General features: G+C 46.4%; 1 protein-coding gene across 3 annotated transcripts in view; it reads left to right on the forward strand.

Annotated features, from left to right (window-relative positions):
* Sema2a (Semaphorin 2a) overlaps positions 1–19,018 on the forward strand; it is a 475,650-nt gene that overhangs the window by 228,128 nt on the left and 228,504 nt on the right. For all 3 annotated transcript variants that reach the window (XM_076808047.1, XM_076808049.1, XM_076808048.1), the window contains one exon: positions 11,726–11,852. In XM_076808047.1, the coding sequence (XP_076664162.1) occupies positions 11,744–11,852 (109 nt within the window). In that variant the 5' untranslated portion in view covers positions 11,726–11,743. The remainder of the gene's footprint in view (positions 1–11,725; positions 11,853–19,018) is intronic.

A 19,018-nucleotide genomic window follows, 5' to 3' on the forward strand; every position in this document is an offset into this window, starting at 1 on the left:
CCGAAATGTGTTTATTGACAATGTGAATGGGTGATGGAAGTGGGGTAAACAGTGTTACACATGCGATCACCAGTGTTACCTGCAAAAAGTGGAATCTCTGTTCGCCGAATAGGATTTCCAGTGTAGCTATTCAGTGGCAGCTACGGAGAATTTATCAGATGTCTAAATTCGAATACGAATCGGTGTTCCAATATTCCCTGCTTCAAAAAAGGAATTGCCAGCGGTTTGTAACTACAGGGGCCATGGTTGATCGAGGTTGAAGCTGGCTTTTATAAAATATCCAGCGTCCATTTGGCGGTGATCGGCTGGGGGTAGTCGCCTCCCTCCATAGCCCAACCCCTCACGTGCCCGCCGGCAGTCAGATCGAGTATGATTCATCCCCGGACTTGTTATTTTCGCATTACCCAACTTCATCATTCCGTCCTCCCACCGAGGGGATTCCTTTTCGACTCCGTGGATACTAGGAATAGATGGAACGCGTTATCGCGATAATGTCTTGTTTATGAATGTGTAGGCAACTATTGGCGAGCATCTATCAATTTACGCCCGAGCAGAGGCTTAATTTGACGGAGCACTTTCGGGATTTTTGCCCTGTGCAAGCCTCCCGCGTTTTTCTCATAAAACGAGCTCCGTGATAGATAACCGCGAGGCCGGAAATTATTTCCCCCGAAATTTTTTGCCGACACTCCACTGCGCTTTAATCAATCGATTCATCATTTACTTCTATCGTGACGCGTCGCCTCGTTCGCTTGATACGAAGAAAAGGAAGTCAGATCTGGTTTACTCGCCTCGTTGTAATTTCAATTATCCAACGCATCTAGAGACGCGGTCTCAACACCAACTACATGAAAGACACCATGTATACGTCGACTGTCGCTATCGCTATCATTTACTCGTCGCACGGCTATTCATTTCGATTTCACATCTTTCTTTTATATGCTAATTATTATTATCTTCTATTCTTTTGTGATTTATTGTGATTGATTTGATTACTTACTGAATAGAACGTCCTTTCATATAAACACGTTTTCCCTTTTAATAATATTGGTTGCGACGAGAAGTGAAGAACTGATTTGCAGTGCATCCTATAGAAGCGTAAAGGTCGACGTGAAGTTTAAACGCGACACAGCGTAAATCGGAAATACCCCGTAACGATCAGCTTATGAGAATCGTTGCACGGCTGCTCTTCCTACCTGAACTGGGGACGCCGATAGTCGTCGGGAAATGAAATTGGGGATAAAACTGAAGGATGCTTCGCGCGGAGTATCGGTTGTCGCGAGGAAGCGGCTCGTGTCCCGTCGTTTCCATAAATTAGCGTGGAATTATTTTTCCGCGGGAAACGAATAATGGTTATGACACAATGGGATTCGGCGGCAACGGGGCACGTTTACGTTTTTGTTTGCTCGCTACTGGTTTGTCGTGCTCCATGGCACTCGAGCATTTTCCGCATTCCCGGCGATGGTTTTCCCAACGAATACGATCCACTAAAGCGACGTGTCGGTTTTTCACACTCCGCTAAATATAAATCAAGAACATTCTTCGTCCCGCAATGAAATTTCGCGACCATTCAGCGGACGGTTAAAGCCGCAGCTGCAAATGAAACAGGAAGTGCCTAGTTACGCCCGCCAGAATTATTACTGCGCCGCGATGGAAAATTCGAAAATCCATGCTCGCTAATCGAGTACCCGATAAACAATCCTGGCGTGTTTCATGGTTCGTACAGTTCTCACTGGGTTCATGGAATATGAAGCCCAATTTCCAACGTAACGCGCACCGTCGATAGCACGGGATGGTCTCTGAAGATTCGTTTCCTGATGACTAGGCGGTGCATCACAATTCCTCCATGAATGTTTAAACACCTATTAGCTAAGCGGCCGAAATTAGACGGCAATTTTGACTCCCGTTCTTCGCCCCGATCAAATATGTACACGGGTCGGAAGACCTCCCATGAATGATAAATGAAAACCCTCTATCAGCCAGGGATGAAACGCTACCCCCAAATCCCAGCGAGACCGTAGAAGCTAATTCAGCCGCCGTCGTGCTCGATTGTCCGTGATAATCAGCCGCGCAGGGTCTGGTGCCCTCCTTCGGCCTCGACAGTACGGAAAATTTTCACTCGCCTCGCGGAACCGTAGCCGCATTTCTGGGCCACGTAAGAACGATTCCACCTGGAAGCTGACGATGTCGCGGGGCCTGCAGCCGAGAGATGTAAAGACGAAGAGCCGCTTACCAGCGCGTAACAAAGGACAGCCGTCGCGCCGTTCGAGTAGCGAGCGTACACTTTAATATTTTTAAAGTACGTCCTATCCTCTATGAAGGGTCTTCCGCTAACGAAGCAGAATCGAAGCGACGAGCCGGAAAATGGAAGGGGTTGCAAAGAACAGGCGGCTCGAGGGGGAAGTAGACGACGTAGTTGGAAAGGAGAAAGTCTTCGGGGTGGATCGCGGCGTGCCGTCGGAAAAAGGCGTCGGCGAGGGTGGTGGAATGGAATCGGGAGCAAAGTTATCGAGCCCGAAGATGCAAACAAAGGCAGGCGCACCGTAACCGCGCAAATTAATCGCGTTAATGCACCATCTGCTGTTAGAGTTAGCCGCCGTGAATGCGTTATAGGTTAGAACCAACCCTTCAACGTCTTCGCCTTAACGTATACTGGCGCTTTGAGAAAGAACACGCTCTGAGACGCTTCGTAGCTGGCTAAGGAGCTCGTTTAGACCCTTTGCCCATCGCTCCAGCCCACTGCTTCTTCGATAAAGATTGCTGAATACTCGTAACAAGGGGCCACGTCCGTGGCAACCTTTCCCTACAGTCCTCCGCGTCATTTCAGCCGCGTTATCACTGTAGGTCCAGCTTCTGCATATTAGATTCAGTAGAGGCGACCGCGTTCGTTCGCGGCATTCCCCAACTCGTTCGAAGTTTTAATAATGTCGCTGTCCGTTTCCCCGAGCGAATTATCGGGCTGAAGTTTTCCCTTGTTGCACGTGCGGAACCGCCGGGCGTGCAGTTGTTTTGAGACATTTGTTTACAGGCGACGACATGATGAGATCGCGCAATTTCGAAACATTATCCTTGTTTACGATTTCACGGAAGGCTGAAATTGTGTGTAAAACCTGAAACATGGACGAGGTGTTTCGTAGACTATGCGATTACCGTGTGCTTTTGAAGACGAGTAACCAATAACGCTTTTTCCGTTAAGTAACTAAGTAGCTAGGATTATTACTAAATCAGCTGGTATCGCGTGAAGGAACAATGAAATATATTACAGTTTCCGGCGCGAATTGCTTTGGAAAAGTGTATAGGATGGATTGTTCATGCAGACAAAAAATATTATTATGAACGTAGGGAGCAAGTGCGTTTCTAAATTGATGAAGCCATCCAAGTCCGCGACTCGACAATTATTTCATAAAGTTAGGGAATGAAGGCAATAAGCTGGTGGAGCCTCGACGAGAATAACTTGAGTTCCCAGAGAGTTAAAATTTGCATTGTCCTGTGCTTGTTAAAATGCAAACGTCAGGCGATTCAATCATTATTGAAAGGCTATTTTAATATTTTTCTCATTCGTGAAGACAGTTTGTGAAGTATCGGCAATTACGTGTAATGCTGTTGCTTATTTCCCTGGCAATAAGACGCAGTGGAAGGATGGGAACTCATTTACGATCTTTTATCAGTCACCAGCGATTCTTGGCATTAAACTCTTTAATTAATCATTAATAAGGCACGTTGCTCCGGTCGACCGTACGGGAATCCATCGGGGAAAGGTAGAGATTGGAACTGTAATTATTTTCCTTCCTACGACCCTTTAGAGCAGGCCTGTCCAAGCATTATGCTCGCACGAGCAGCCGCGACAAACCGCGAGTTGCTTTTCGCTCTCGGAGGAGGCACCGAGCCAGGCCCAAGAGCGAAAGGTCTTCTTGGTGGGAGAATCTATGAACGTCACTATCCCCATTCTTTTACAGCTCCCGCTCGACTTGCCGTTGCTCTTGCCTTCGCTCGCAACCACCCACGCACACCCGCGGCTGCTCTTCGACGCCAAGAGCAAAAGTTGGACAGGCCTGGTTTAGAGTTTCTCTGGCGAATCCAGCGAAAAGGACCCGCGACGATTTATCTTTACTTGCAGTCACTTTTTATCCCGTTGTCCATTTAGTACATATAAAGACGGATAAAGGCGAATAAAGCGTGGAGCTCGCGAACTTTCTACGGCTCCATTGGCCTCGTAATTTTGAAAAATACACCTGGCTTTCCTCAATTCTGTATCTCTGTTTAGCACGTATTTTTACATGCCGAAAGCAAAGTGCTAAATAAATCGAAACGATATGTATCGAAGCGGAAGCGGTTAGGAGTTTTTCTAATCCCGTGGGTTTTAAAATAACCAATTTGGAAACTGTTATTAACGGAGTTCTACCAACCGGCTAACCAGAGTTTACAGCAGTCGTAATTGGCCGGATGATGGAGTGGAAATTAACGATTCGGGACACTGTTTTCAATAGTCCGGAAGTCAGTCCATCCTCACGTCCGTAGCAGCTGTTGAGAAATGTTTGACCGCGAATTAGTCTTTTCGAGAGCGGAGGCAACGACAGATGTTTCCAAACAAATGACCGCGGAACTTTCTGTAATTGAAATTAATGGTTTATCAGCGTCCAGGCTTTTAATAGGGAAGCACGAACCATTAAATCGAGGACGTTCATTATATAAATGGATTGTAAAGTTCCCCGTGACATAAACCTTGATAAATATGTATTACTTGCTGTTTAGAACAGCCTCGTATCTCGCAATTCTCTGGATTACCACGGCCGGTTAACGGGAAGCTGGTAACAATTACTTTTTGATATCCACTCGCGTGCTATCGCATAATCGTAAATGCTTATAGCGAACGCTGAAACATGCGAGGGTTTAACTTGTTCTTTCGCATGATAGGCTTGCGTACTTTGTTTTAAAATTTTCTATCTTTAAAGGAATGTTAAAGTCTCTGACAGTGATTGTTTCTTCGATCTTCGTTCAGCCCTTAATTAGCTTATGCGGAATGAAAGTAGGGACCACAGTTTAGGAAGTAACACTTGGCTAATCGATTTTCGTCCACGCTGTCATCAAATACCCTATTTCGTGCACAAGTTTATCAGAACAAAATCGATGATACTTCGTTTCACAGGATTCAGCTTCAGCGTCCCCGTCGTCGACCACGTTCCGTCACGCTGGCTCGTCATAAAATTACCGTCGCCATACCAGTGAACCTAATCTACTAACTAACTAACTCGGTTACCCCGCTCACTTGTTTATCAACGTGGCTGCGTCCCTCTCTCTCTCCCCGGGATTCTCTGTTGAACGTGCTATCTCTTCGCTCCTCGCGCGGCTACACCCTTTCCTCGGGGCGAACCGCTCTCTTTGCAACGCTCCTGGCGGCGCGTGTACCTGCCCATTACGGCTAAAAGCGTAGCACACTCGATTATCACGTCGTCGCGCGTGGCTGAAAACTGAAAATGCCGTGGGCCTTTGACAGTGTAAGAGCCACCAGCCCCGCCGTTCACGGCGGCGACGACGATGGCATTAGCCACACTGTGAAAATTCCTGTTAACAGCCTTACCGCGAACTTGCCGAAACGGTCCCCGCCGCTGCGTGTCCTGATCGATTCACGTCGAGGCGCTCGCTTTCGGCCGTGAATCCCGAGCAGAAATAGGTCCTCGGCATTTCTCTGCGGTTGCGTCGATTTTGGTAACGATTTATCGCTCGGCCGGTGACGAGGCTTCCATCCACCTTTTGCCATCGATTAGGGGATATTTTGAGTGTCCCCGGCGAAGCAAGTAAATACCGTTTCCCCATTTATAGGAACAATTTGCGGAGAAAAGTGGAGTCGATGAGGATGCTCCTTTTAGAAAACTAACTTCTGTCGTACGTGGAGTGATAATTGCTCCTCGATTGCAGTCTGCTTTCTAATGGGAATGCTTTCCACAAGATGTGCTCTTTTAAAAATCGATTCGAAATTCATTTTCGCCATAGCGCTCTCCTGCGCGCGGTGAAAAACCGCGTGCCGAAGCGTATCTCGGTGATCATTTGCATTCGAACGCGTCAGCGAAATCCTTAAGGCGGTGTACGCCCGCTCTCTGAACGGCAAGTTAAGAGAGAGAGACCCTCGCTCGTCAAGATTCGACCACACCCTCGAAATCATTAGTAGAAAAGCTGCGCTGTTGTAATGCCAGGGAAAGACGACCCTTGCCGTTCCGAGGCACCGGGACGACGCTGCTTAACATCATGTGCTTCAAAATCCTTACAACAAAGTTTTTGTTTGCCCGAAATCCGAGACCTGTCGTGGGTGGTATTACTGGGCAAGGAATCCCTTGCAAAGGGTCTCGATAATGACGCGACGCAGCTCTCCGGCTCGAGGTAAAGTCAGGGCATTGTGTCTGAACCTCGCTTCATTCCCAAAAGGCTTTAATTTTCTCCGTTCTAGCGCATTTAAGGGGAAGAAGCTCGAAACTTTGCACGAAAAAATGTTGGCGACGATGTTCTCCATCTCCCTCGTCCTCTGACTCGTTCGATGAGAAGCGCTTATCATTTCTTTTACTTCGTTTCACATTGCGGTCACCCTATTCGCTCTTGATATATTATCTCACGAATCAGGCGATAAATATACCATCCCCAACAATAGTGCAAAAAACGGATGTACAGCATCCGCCTCACAGAAGAATGTTCGCGTCACTACGTTACACGAGAACAGAATTTCCCTTCATTTATAACATTCACCCCTTTACTCATTCATTATGTATTCGTTCTTCGCTTCACTGGTTCACCATTTTTGTAATTGTACGAGAGGCATAATTGTTTCGCGGCAAAGGTGTCGTCAAGCACTGGTCCAGCTGCGTGTAATTTAGAATCGACTAGAACGCAAGAGGGCGAAAGTAATTATTGCAAAGGGAAGGATCATTCAGCCATGTTAAAATCAACCTTTTTTTTCTCAACTTGTAACGCTCTGGAAGATTCTAACAAGACAGCAGCAAATTGTCGTTTCTAAGGAGACGCTTTTCCACTTTGCTTTTTATGCACCTTTCACCTCACGCCCCATGAAAGTCCGGGTATGTCGAGCGTAACCGCACAGCTTTCAGAAACTTCAAAGAGTCACTCAACCGCCAGCCTTGTCCTTTTACGTTCCTTTCAACCTGGCTCACACACATACACGCTAGTATATCGTCGTGGAGGTGACCGCAAGCCATCCAACATACTGATTGCGATCCACCGGTGGCTGGGCCGTCTTAGTCAACAATCGGTCACCGGGTGAATCGCACAAAGGACGAACTAGCCACTGGATGCTGATTCCCGATGTGATCTAGTCACGCCGATGAAGGCAATTGGAAAAACGAGGGAGCACTGATTCGTGAAAATTGGAACGAATTTCGAAGTAACTCCAGCCTGTATAATCGACTGACTACGAAAGATGAACTGCAAAAAGACCTCGATCATCTTTGTTCTTGTTATCAAGATATCGAAAATTTGTAATAGCTTGCTTGTGGAAATTTCAATGGTCCAGTTGTCCTTAAATTTCTAATATTTGTAACACTGTATAATATCATTTCCACGGATCTGCCTAAGAGACTCATGAATATTGCTGTTCCATGCCTGCCCATATAATATTTGTAGGTAGCGCTGTTCAAGTATTGATTTCAACAATTTTGTTCAACGATTTTATTCAGCTTTTTAAAACAGCCAGACGTTCATTAGCCGCGAGTGGTCTGGCGATCGATCGAGCAGTTTTTGAAAATAATATTTGCCTAGCGCCCGATACACAGTGGTTCAAGCTGGGGAAGAAGAAAACGGTGAATCTCGTTTGGCAGTCTCAGGCACGGATCCTGCGGACCCTTGGTCGTCTAGAATCGAGATTATAAATATTGATCCTGAGCGTCCTTCAACTTTGAGTGCACTCGAGGAGTCCCTCTTGTCCCGCATTTCTATACCCGACCGAGTCGAGGGGGATTCTTCGTGGCGAAATTGAAATCCGAGAGGTTCCTCCTGCTCGTTCCGGTAGAAGGAGAGTCAAAGTCGCCCGAGCAAATTAAAATTGTAGGGCACGGCTACGGACACAACTGCCCTTTGATGGCCGCGCCAACCGTCACGGATCATCTAGTTTTCGGAATAAGAAAGGGCGACGCTGGACGGGGTTGGTATTCCTTTATAGCATTCACGTGATTGCGTTAAATGTTAAATGTCGTGAAAATCCCGTCAATCTCCTTTAATGGTCGGCGGAAAGTGTAGAAATTGGAAACATTGCGAGTGAAAGTGTGGGAGAGTGAAAGAAAATTGCATTCTTCGTTATTTTTTATTACAGCCTGTGGCAGATTATCGCGCACTCCTGAAAAACCAGCACTAATCGAGGTTTCGGGAATAAATAATACACTTTGACGCGCTAGATAGTGTGAAAATATAGGGGTGAAGTCCTGTTTGTGAGAAGTAGATAAAGATGATAGAAGCGAGAAAGAAGCAGTAGTCCGGCGTAGCCTGAAGGTGCCAGACTTGGGTCGAAAATCAGGCATGGGTGTTAGGCCGTTGGTCCCTCCATCTTGTCTTGCCCTCTAAATCGGTTTAACCGAGCTCTCGTTAACTTCGTTATCGCTAATGCTCGTTGCAATGTAGCTAAGTGGCTGTTGCTGCCTCGAGCTGCACTGGCCCTCGAGCAGCGCATCCTTTGCCAATTACTTTACTACCGGCGAAGTCCTGATTCGATTAATCAATTAACGCAAATTAATTTGGAAGGCGACGTGCCTTCGATCTGTCCAGTCTGGGCGACGTTACCCAGCGACTATCGCCCTGATTTTCCTCGAAAAGTTGCAGACCATCATTTCCACGGCTCTGCCTAAGAGATCCATCAATTTTGCAGTTTCAAGCTTGTCCATATAATATTTGCAACCTTCGAGATCGTGTGTTTTTAAATCCACCTCCGTTGAAATATTACAGCCTCGCGAAGGATTCACAAACATGTTCAATTTTCACACAGAGAACTTTTATTAACGCAAAGGATAATCATAATAGAACTTGGGCACTCCTCGCTTTTCATAATTATGCGTCGTTTCGCAATTCGAACGTTGTGTTACAATCTACCTTCCAAATTTCTAACAGAAATTATCGTATCTTGTGTATCAGACTCAGAACTACTCTCTTAGGTGTTCCAGTTACACTTTTTCCGTAACTAGACATCTTGTTGCGATAAGCGATCCTCAAACGCGTTCCCGAATGTTGTTCAGGCAAGTTGAGCATGTCGACGAACTTGTAAATCGCGGAGAGGTGCGCACAGTATCTCACAAGCACGATTACTCGACCCAACGAACGGCGTCAGTTTACGTTGAACGGGCGTGTCCAGTTTCGCTGCACAAGGGAATCCCGTGGCAAAGCGACTTATTTGGATTTCGTGCCTTTGAGAGGCCCGCGAAAATCACAGTTCCGAGGATAAGTGTCCTAGAAATTCCGGGTGGCGCTAAGTCGGATCGATCGAGTGGATCTCCCCTAGTACGCCGAGTCTGCTGCATCAGGCCTCCGAAGTGCAATCGACTTCGCCGATTCCGTGAGTGCACAGCGTTACCGCGCTATTCAGAGACGCTGCAGGCGTTCCCTTCGCATCTATTCCCTTCCCTCCTACAATTACTCTGATTTCACCTTCTGAAACGAGTAATTACCATCTCTGGTCTAGCTATAATTAATAACGATGAATTCGACGCGCAACCGCTCGGTCTTTGTTACCTTCATTACCTCGCTGGTGCGCAGCTCCTTTGCTTTCGCTCAAATTTCTTGCACCGAACGTTTTAAAGCTTCTGCAGACATCGTAATTCTATCCTGGACCTAGGAAGAAGCGTCGGGATGCAATGATACGTTGACAAGCGTCGCGTTCAATCACCACCGGAGTGCGCTTCACCCGCGAAAATTGTCGCCAGACGCTTCTAATCCGCGGGACGAGGACCCGCGCGTTCTCAAGCCGAGGTAAACGCCACTTGCCCGGAAAAACGGCCTTCTGATTCCCGTGAATCAGACCTGATGAACTACTAAAAACGAGCTACATTGTCGCCCGAAGTTCAAGCCTCGTAATTCCGCGATACTCGAATCCTCCCAGTGCTGAAGCTCGGGCAAAAAGCAGAGCGCGCTTGGCGAAAAATAGTGCGGCAGCAAGAAACCGTTTATTACAATTATAATAGAATTTATGGCCCGGGTCCAGGCAGCACTTGATATTACTCTCCGTCCGCGAGATTCAGCGCATTCGGCGAAAGACCCGCCACTGGTTTCATTAATTCACGACGCCTCGTTGGAAGGAACGATAGGAAAAACTGCTCGTAACGCAGGCACACCTTCCTGCGTTCGACGAGCACGAATAATCGGCTCTGCCCTGGCGCGCACTTAGGTGAGAAAGTTTTGATTTACGAGGGCTGGGTCTCGCCCGATACCAAGCGCGGCCACTGCACCGGGTACACTGGAAAAGTTTCTCGGCGACCGAGAACGCTCTATTAGTACCATTCGTTATTTTCTTTCCACCGTGCCGCGCGGCCGTTGCAAGAACCCCGAAGAAACATCCGCAAGTTGGCCCGCAAGAAAGAGGCCGGATCCCCCCCAAGGATATCCGTTCGCGGTTCAAGTGACTCGGATGGTTTTTCGTCATGGAAAACTGGTTATTGATACTGCAGCAGGCAACTCGCTGGAAAGTTTCTACGTAGCCCTGTGGAGCGTCGCTTCCGGCCTCGCTGACTTCCACTGATAAAAACATACTGGGTGATCCGAGGAAGACACCGAGAAATTTCTGGGGCATATAGCACTTACTAAAGTGGACGATCTTCGTAAGTTCAGAACGGAGATTACCCCGTGGGCCAGCTTGTGTTTGTTCAGCATCAATGTTAGCCAACCCTCTTGCTCGTATCGTGTGTTATTATTGCTGGCTGGCCAGCATGAGCCGAACAATCTTCTAAAAGTGGAAACTTTCCCCGACGAGAAGTTTGACGCCGCCACAGACGGGGTCGAACCGATGAATCGTGATTTTCCAGATAGTGTCTTAACTGGCTCGAACCGTAGTCGAGGAAATCTTGGCCGACTGCCGACCTTTGATCTCTTTCATTCTGGCTGGCTACGTAGTCAGAATTTTATTAGACATCCGAGGCTGGGAGACGATCGGTTGCGCTAGTCGTCTATTTTACCCTCCTTAGTTAAACTGTACTATCTAGCATTTTTTCATTTTTCGAGATATGTTGAAATACTTGAAGTTCCACGCGCCTTTTACCATTTAATTAAAGTTAGAAAACTCTACGTGCTTCGCAAAGATTTATAAATAGTATAATGTATTTAACCTAACTTCTTTCCAAATGGTTATAATATCCTATCTAAAACAATTAATCAGTTGGTACGGTAATAATACATCACCTACCGGTACACCTATTACAAAAAATTATATTAGGCTGTTACGAAATAATGACAACATGTTTTAATTTGAATGAAGGAAAATAAGGATGGTACAAAGTAAGTGATAAAACTTCAGTTTTCTCGGTTGTTTCAAAATGTTAGATAGGACATTTCAACTAAAGACGGCAGTATTACCTATTCCATTTTATGAAAGGTCAGTACGCAATAGAAAGCACGCAGAATTTTCATAATTACATCGATACTAGAGGTTTAAGATGCAATAGTTCGTAGATGAATCAGCGTACGCATTAATGTTAACGCAGCCTGAGTATCCGTTTCAAATCCAACACGGAAAAATCCAATTCTGTTACAGTGTTTAACCGTCAGCGCGATGGATAGGTCAAGGAATCGAACGTGGCTGAGAAGAATGGCTCGTCTGCTCTGGCTCGTCTTCCTATTCGTCGGTGTTTCCGCCGGAACTTTGGAGAAACTGCACGAAGGTGAGTCATTTTCATCATTAGCCAACACGCTGGAAAAGATCCCACCAACCTATTCGTCCTTACTCTTTCCTGACAAATTAATCGTATCGAACGTAATCCTAAAACCATTCCGTTGCATCTCATCGCAGCCTGTGATACGATGTAATAGACGAGATAACGTTCCCCTCCTCCCTGCCGGGGCTCGAAGGTGAAAAATATAGAGCGAAAAGTCATTATCATTCCTGTCCCTGAAGGACGTGCCATTAAGCGGCGTCAGTGACAGCATTCTAGTGACGATGATAAATTTCTGTTTAATATATTGATCGCCACGCGCGATTTATTACCTCTACAATGGCGGAAAATCGGGGGGCCCAGTGACCGGCAACGTATCGTCGAGATCCCCGGCACGTAGCGTCGTGCAAAACTCCAGCGACTGGAAAAAGCCTTGACGCAATTCGTTTCGTGGAGATTCGCGGGGCTCTCGGAGCACAAGAAGCTAGCTTTGCAACCTCTAAAACGCGGACAGAGTTCGTGGATGGAAAAAGGATCCGCGAGACAAAAAGGGAAATGTACAGCTGGCGGAACGAGCGGAGATAATCGTAAAAGAAGCGCGGGCAAGCGTTACCGAGGCGTCGAGCCACTTTAAGGCGCGCTCGTAGTACGACCCTGCTTGTCCTTCCCGGGCGTTCGCTTCTTTTGGCTCCGGGTTCTAGTTATCCCGACTCCGCAGCGCCTCGAGCGAAACGCGAGCGGGAAAGCGTTAACAACGGCGCGGAATAGCGAGGAGAGCACCATATGATTTAACCATAAATTCGATCTGCATAACAAGGCGGCGGCCCCTCATGAATAAAGTCATTCGTATTTCGATATTAATCACGCCTCGCCACACCATCCAGAACCGCGAGAGCTTAGGTGTGCTCTCCCTTTCGTCTGCATAGGGTACAGGTCCCGTTTTCCTCCGCCGCTCGGGCGTTCCCTATTCCACGCGAGTCTGTCAGGCCTGTCTGACGCGTCCGCTTCGCAAGGCTCATTCCACTTGCTTCGCCCTGCTCGCAAGTTCCAGCCTTATGCTGGCTGGTCCATCGATACGCGCTTAGGTATCTAAGTGTAGTAGGCAACCGGCATTTAGGCAACGGCCTATGGTGTGCGATGAGGCCCATAGGTGGCGCCCATTTATGAGGAGTTCGGAGGACAGGGACCGCGGAGAGTCGGCGTAGTAGCCGTGGTGGCAAACGCGACTGATCAGCACGCGGACAGCTCGGGTTCGATTCCCGGCGCCGTGGCTCTCTTTTTCCGACTCCTACGTAAGTTTGAGTAAAACCTAACCCAGCCTAACTGTATGAGCAGAGTTTGACAAAAGGTGAAACGAGAAACTGGTCGTTATCGCGTCGCTTGCTATCAACCCAGGGCCCTGCTTCTTGATGTAACGAGCTGGTTCCGTATTTCGCGGGTCCGCGTCGCATGTTACGCACGTCACCGCGGTAGCGCTGCGCGCACCGCTCGAGGCGGTTTTTTTCCATTCTTGCCACCAGCCTCTTCGAAAAGGCAGAAGGTGGATCTTCTTCTTAGGTGCTTCTCCGTCGGAACGTTAGCGAGTTAACTGGTCCCAAAACACAGTATCTCTGTATCGTTTAAGGGGGGAACCTTATGTAAATGGTCTGTTTTTCAAGAATTTTTTTTTGGAAAATGTAATGCGCAGATTGATTTAAAATTTGAAATACCATTTATTAACGTTATAATGTAAAAAAATATATTTTTTATAAATTTTAATTGTTAATAATAATGGTGCAATGGCGGCTTGAAAATGGCATCCTGTAAATTCGCCGTGCAGTGTACAATGCACAAAAATGATCTGAAACAAAAAAATCAAAATGGAATAGTTACTTTATGCAAAAACGCTCAGCATGACATTTTTCTTTTATTAAAATTTTCAAAATTGCAAAAATGGCGAAGTTTTGAAGAAAGAAACGGATTTTCGGTTATGAACAATTGTTAATAACAATATTTTACATAAAAAATAAAGAAATCGGAGCTCGTCATGCTGAGGCCAATTATTTATAGAATATATATGCCAAGTTTCATAAAAATCGAGTAATTAGTTTTTGAGCTACGTTGCACGGCATGCGAAATTTTGCGTTTCGAGAAAAATGCGTTTAAAATTTGAGTAACAGAAAAATCGTAATTCATTTTGACTTACCGCAGTTTTTTGTTAATCTGCGATTCCAGGGCCATAAAATAGATCTTCCTCTTCTTCAAAAACTTGTAACTCAGCCGTTTTTTCTTCTTTTCGAGAAGCACAAGCCTCTTTGGCCCAAGGAAGGCTGCGGCGCTCCTGCTGTTGAATACGGCGTTTGTCCTCATTTTCGGCAAACCTTTTGCTCTGCTGTCCAATTACTATGCTAAGTTGTTGCATTGTTTGAAGGACAAACGAAAATCCTTCGTTAAACAGGCCGGCAGCCAAAAAAGCAGCTATTTCAACAATTTTAATACCGCAGTTGAGATGTTTAGGTGCTAAACGCCAAACGATAGCGTTAAAGCTCTCGTTAGCATTTTGCGTATGTCCACCTAAACATCTCTCTAACAAATCATCCCGTGACAAGTCTTCATAAATTGGGCGAATATGTTTTTGTACATCTTCGTGTAATGGAGGTGGATGATCAAATTCTTGCCCCGAGGCTTGTGCGACGCGCCACTTACACCACGAATCGGCGCCGGGGGGACAATCGTCGTGCTGCGGTTTTTTATTTGTCGAAGATAGGTGATGAAATGTTGCCATTATCGCCTTTCTCATCTCAATCACAGAATCACTGTTACGCCTAATAGCGAGACCGTAGTATTTTGTTAATTTTTTTATTAACACGTCTGTCAGTTTTCCTTTTCCTCCTAATTTTGCACTCTTTTTTACATTGCGCAACCGACTGCCCATCCTCTTTTCCACATGTCCAATGCACTCGTTCTTTTTAATTTTGAAATTATGACCATACGGTTCAATATCGAGTATAGCCTTGAACGTCTTAGCGTCACCGTCTCCTATATAATTACTGTAGCGTACTCCGTGTAATTCTTCAGAGCGAAGAAACATTTCAACTACAGCATCTACTTCCATCTTACCCGAAGACCCACTGTGATTTACTGCACAATGCCCATCTTCTTTGTGCTCTAAATATTCGGGATTCTTTTTATCGTTTTTATAAAACGTACATATTTGGCAGTAGCTACTTTTCACCAATAAATCGATGACTTTCCCCGTGTTATAACCGATGAGCGTCGTTACACCGTAGTGTGAAGAAAATCCTCGCTTTTTCCAAGAGCCGTCTCCAGATACTTTGAGTCTTGTCAAGGGTTGTTCCTTTTTTTCATTCAATTGTTTTTCTTGTTCAACAGCTTTGTGACACGTGTCATTATACATTTTTTGCGCTGCGGTATGTATATGCTGTATAATGCCGTCATAAGCACTTACACTCAATTCACAGCCTAAATCCATCATGCCGCAAAATATATTTATTCCTTTACGTGCCACGCCTAGTAAACGCATCACAAACACAATTCTGCGGTTAATTTCGAAACTATTATTTAGAAATGGTCCCGAATTGATTAAAACAGTTCCACACGCACATGTAACGGCGATTTTAAAACCTAATCCACGGCTGCCTGTTTCTCCATATGTTTGTTTTTGTTTACACGTTTTGCACACAGAAATATCTGATATTGCACTAAAAACACTTATGAATTCTATAATTCGGTAACAATGTGTAAAATTAATAATTACATCTGCCGACGTAGCTTTTATTTTCTTAGCAGAAGAGCTCGTTCCTTCGCCTCCGCTCGTCTTTTCACTTTCTATCTCAGCACTCTTAAATTCGAATTTTTTAGGAGCTTTTCGCCGTCTGGGACGATTCGGACGATAATTTGGATTATTATCTTGCAGCTTTCGACTCATTTTCAATTTATTCGTATATATTCGTATAAGGCTCTGTAAACGACCGATTTCACTCAAGAGACGCTGCTGAACTGACAATGAGCGAGGACCCCTCGCCGAAGGGGCATCTTTTTCAAAACCGTTATACACACAAATGTACACGTATAGACGCCGAAAAAGGCAGTGCTATGGTGGGTCTAACAACTGGTGTACATTAGTATAGGTTTTAACACAGTTAGAAGGGACAGAAAGGCCGAGCGCCCGACGAAGGCCGACTACCTGAGCCGCTCCGCCCAATACAACCGTTCACTTTATTTTGAAAATAACGTACAAGAACATCTCTGATCACTTTCTAACTTTTCTACCGTATTCCTGAGGAAATTTCCTATCGATTTAAACAAAAAAAAAAAAATGTTCAAAAATTTCATTTTACACAAGGTTCCCCCCTTAAGGTAAAAGTATATTTCAATATCTGATGATTCGTTACGGTATAAGGTGTGTTTGTTACATAAAGCAATAATAAACTTTGCATTCCTCGATCAGAAAACCCATTGCAATTAGTGCGCATCATCGCAAGAAGCGTCTGGCGGTGAGGAACTCCCGCGTCCACGTCAGAGCCTCAGAGAGGCTAATTTCTGTTCACGAGCTGCATGCCATGCTCTCTGGAAACTTCGAACTCTATCATTCAAACCTCATCCTCGCCTTTTAATCACCAAGATTACACCACCCAGCGATCTGCTTGGCGTAAATAGCAGAACTGGGATATCTCCGACAAAACTGACATTCCCTAAGACCGTCCCCGCCACTTCCTCTCCTCGATCCTGATCAATTTATCGCGCCAACTTCGCGGCCTGAAAACCGCGCTAAGGATTATTCCCGCACGTGTGCTGGCACGATCGCACGTACGATTCCAGATACGATCGGATAGCCGCGCCGTGGTAACCGCCAGCAAAGTAATCACCGGCAGCTTTTAGAGCCGCCTGTGTATCAGGTGTACCGATCGTAATTAGAGGCATTCAATGAAATAGATCGCGTGGATAGGAACGTTGGTTCTCGTGGTGTAACCGATCGACTCGGTGAGAGCGAAACGGTTTTATCGAATTTTCCAGAGAATTATCTATCACGGTCGCGGTAGATAGAGTATCTGCGCCTTCCGGCCGATAGGTCCTCTGCTATCCCCGTCTCTCTCTTCCTTCCGGTGTCTGTTCCCTCGTCTTCTCTGCGGGAGAGGAGCGCGCCAGCTCCTCTCTCACTCTCTGTGAAAGCCAGCAAGCTCCGTTGCAACTTCCGACTGAATAAGCATCACCTCACTTCCGTTTCCGACGATGTAGCCTTTGACGTAATACGTAAGCCGCTCCCTTTCTCCCTCCCTCCCTCTCTCTTTCTCTCTCTCTCTCTCTCTCTCTCTCTCTCTCTTTCCCTCTTTCTCTCGCCCTGTGCTTCTATTCTCTCTATCTTACTGTCTGTCATTCTGGCCCGCTTCTGTACGTATCTACTTCCTCTTTGATACTTCCCTTTCTCTTCCTGTCTCTTCTGCATTCCTCTGTGAGCCCACAAATGTATTCTACCTAACGCTGCCGCTACCATGTCTTCCCCCCCAGTCATCTGTCCTTCGTTTTAATACCTCCGATTGAGTTTCACCACTCGTTGTTCGGTTTCAGTAACATCTTTCAGTTTGAAGCGACAATTGCGCATAGAACGAATCACTCGTGTGGTTGATCATCGCAATTTGGGGTTCGTGGCTTCTTCGGCGTCACTGGTGGATCACCGGTGGTTCCGCCGATGCAGATAATTGTACACCAGCGGCACATTCCCATTTCAGTTACGAACCGGCGAACAGCAACTCCGCGCGTTAAGATAGACCGTTACTCGTATACTTACAGGCAATGCATAATTCCTGCTTCGTCGAGGAAGAAACTTGCCGCGGAGGACCGCTGGCTGTCGCGTTATTAAAACTTTCCGCGACTCAGAATTGAATCTCCTCTCCGCCCTCGATACCCGCGCCGCGTAACTTAGGCACGTCCGTTCTCGCGCGCGAGATCGACTCAGTGGCAATTCGTTTCGTGCCGCCGCGAGATAATGAAACAGGGCTCGCGGCTGGGATCGTTTAAATCGGCCGGCAGGGTTACAGCCAGATATACCCGATTTAACTGGCGACAGCGTTGTTACTCAGAACCGGCGAGTCCATTAAAAATTCTACGAGCCGTCCGCCCCCTCCTATTGTGTCGCGTCACGGCCACGCGGCATTACCCCGTATCAGAGATGAGAAATGGCCACAATTATGCGGAATAACGAGAAACATCGCGATGCATCAAACGACGTTAATCTCTCTCTGTCGCTGGCTAGATAAGGCTCGAGCTTTTTTCGCCTGTGCAGGCGCGCGACCGCCCTAGACGCGCGTCCGGCCGCGCCGTTGCGTTGCTTTGTTCCTCTTTCGCGGCCGTTCCACGCGTTCACCGATCCCGCTTCCGGTTTCCGGCAGACTTCCGCCCCGACGGTGTCCGTGAAAAATTGCGTTCGTCCGTCGCTGCTTGCCCGCTGAACCGTTGCAACGGCCGATGACGCAAGCCACGATGGAATCGCGCTTCTTGCCAGCCCTCAGCTCCGTTTTCTTTCCCGGGCTCGAGCCTCCACCTCGCGATGCTTGGTTAGGTGAGCGCGAAACTTCTGCCCTGTTAAATGTATTACACACGCGTGTGATTCGTGGCGATGCGTGGAAATCGCTGCGCGTACCGCGCGCGTGCAAAGTAATTTCGTGCGAATAGCAATTGAGTATTAAGTAAAGTAATTTGAATTTCGACCGCGTAAATCGTTCCAATTAAAAGAGGGTTGTTTCGGCGCACTGGTTCGGTCCTTCGAGTATTTAAACAAAAACTAATTGCAATTTTGAAACACTTTTTTTAACAGTTTCCAACGTTTCGGTCAATAATTCTGACCAGTTTCAAGGAAAGTTAAAATTTATTTTTTAAAAAGTGGAAATAAAAATTGATATTGAATGAACTTTTGAATTTAATAGATTGAGGAAATGTCGCGATCGTAGTTGAGTATTAAGGATGAACATAGCTTTCACATACTCCGCGTACTTCGTCATCAAGTTTGCGACCAAAACCGTGGTGAAATTGTATATTTTCCTGCTTTAAATTTTTAACTGACCAGCGCGAAAACGGACAGAACTTTTCCACTTACCCGATACCCTTACGATCCCAGTTTCCTGTATCTTCATCGGCCGCATCTTCGTCTTCGTCTCGGCGCTCGTCTTTTTAGAACC

Source organism: Andrena cerasifolii, chromosome 3, assembly GCF_050908995.1.
Source record: "Andrena cerasifolii isolate SP2316 chromosome 3, iyAndCera1_principal, whole genome shotgun sequence".
NCBI classification, from domain to species: Eukaryota; Metazoa; Arthropoda; class Insecta; order Hymenoptera; family Andrenidae; genus Andrena; species Andrena cerasifolii.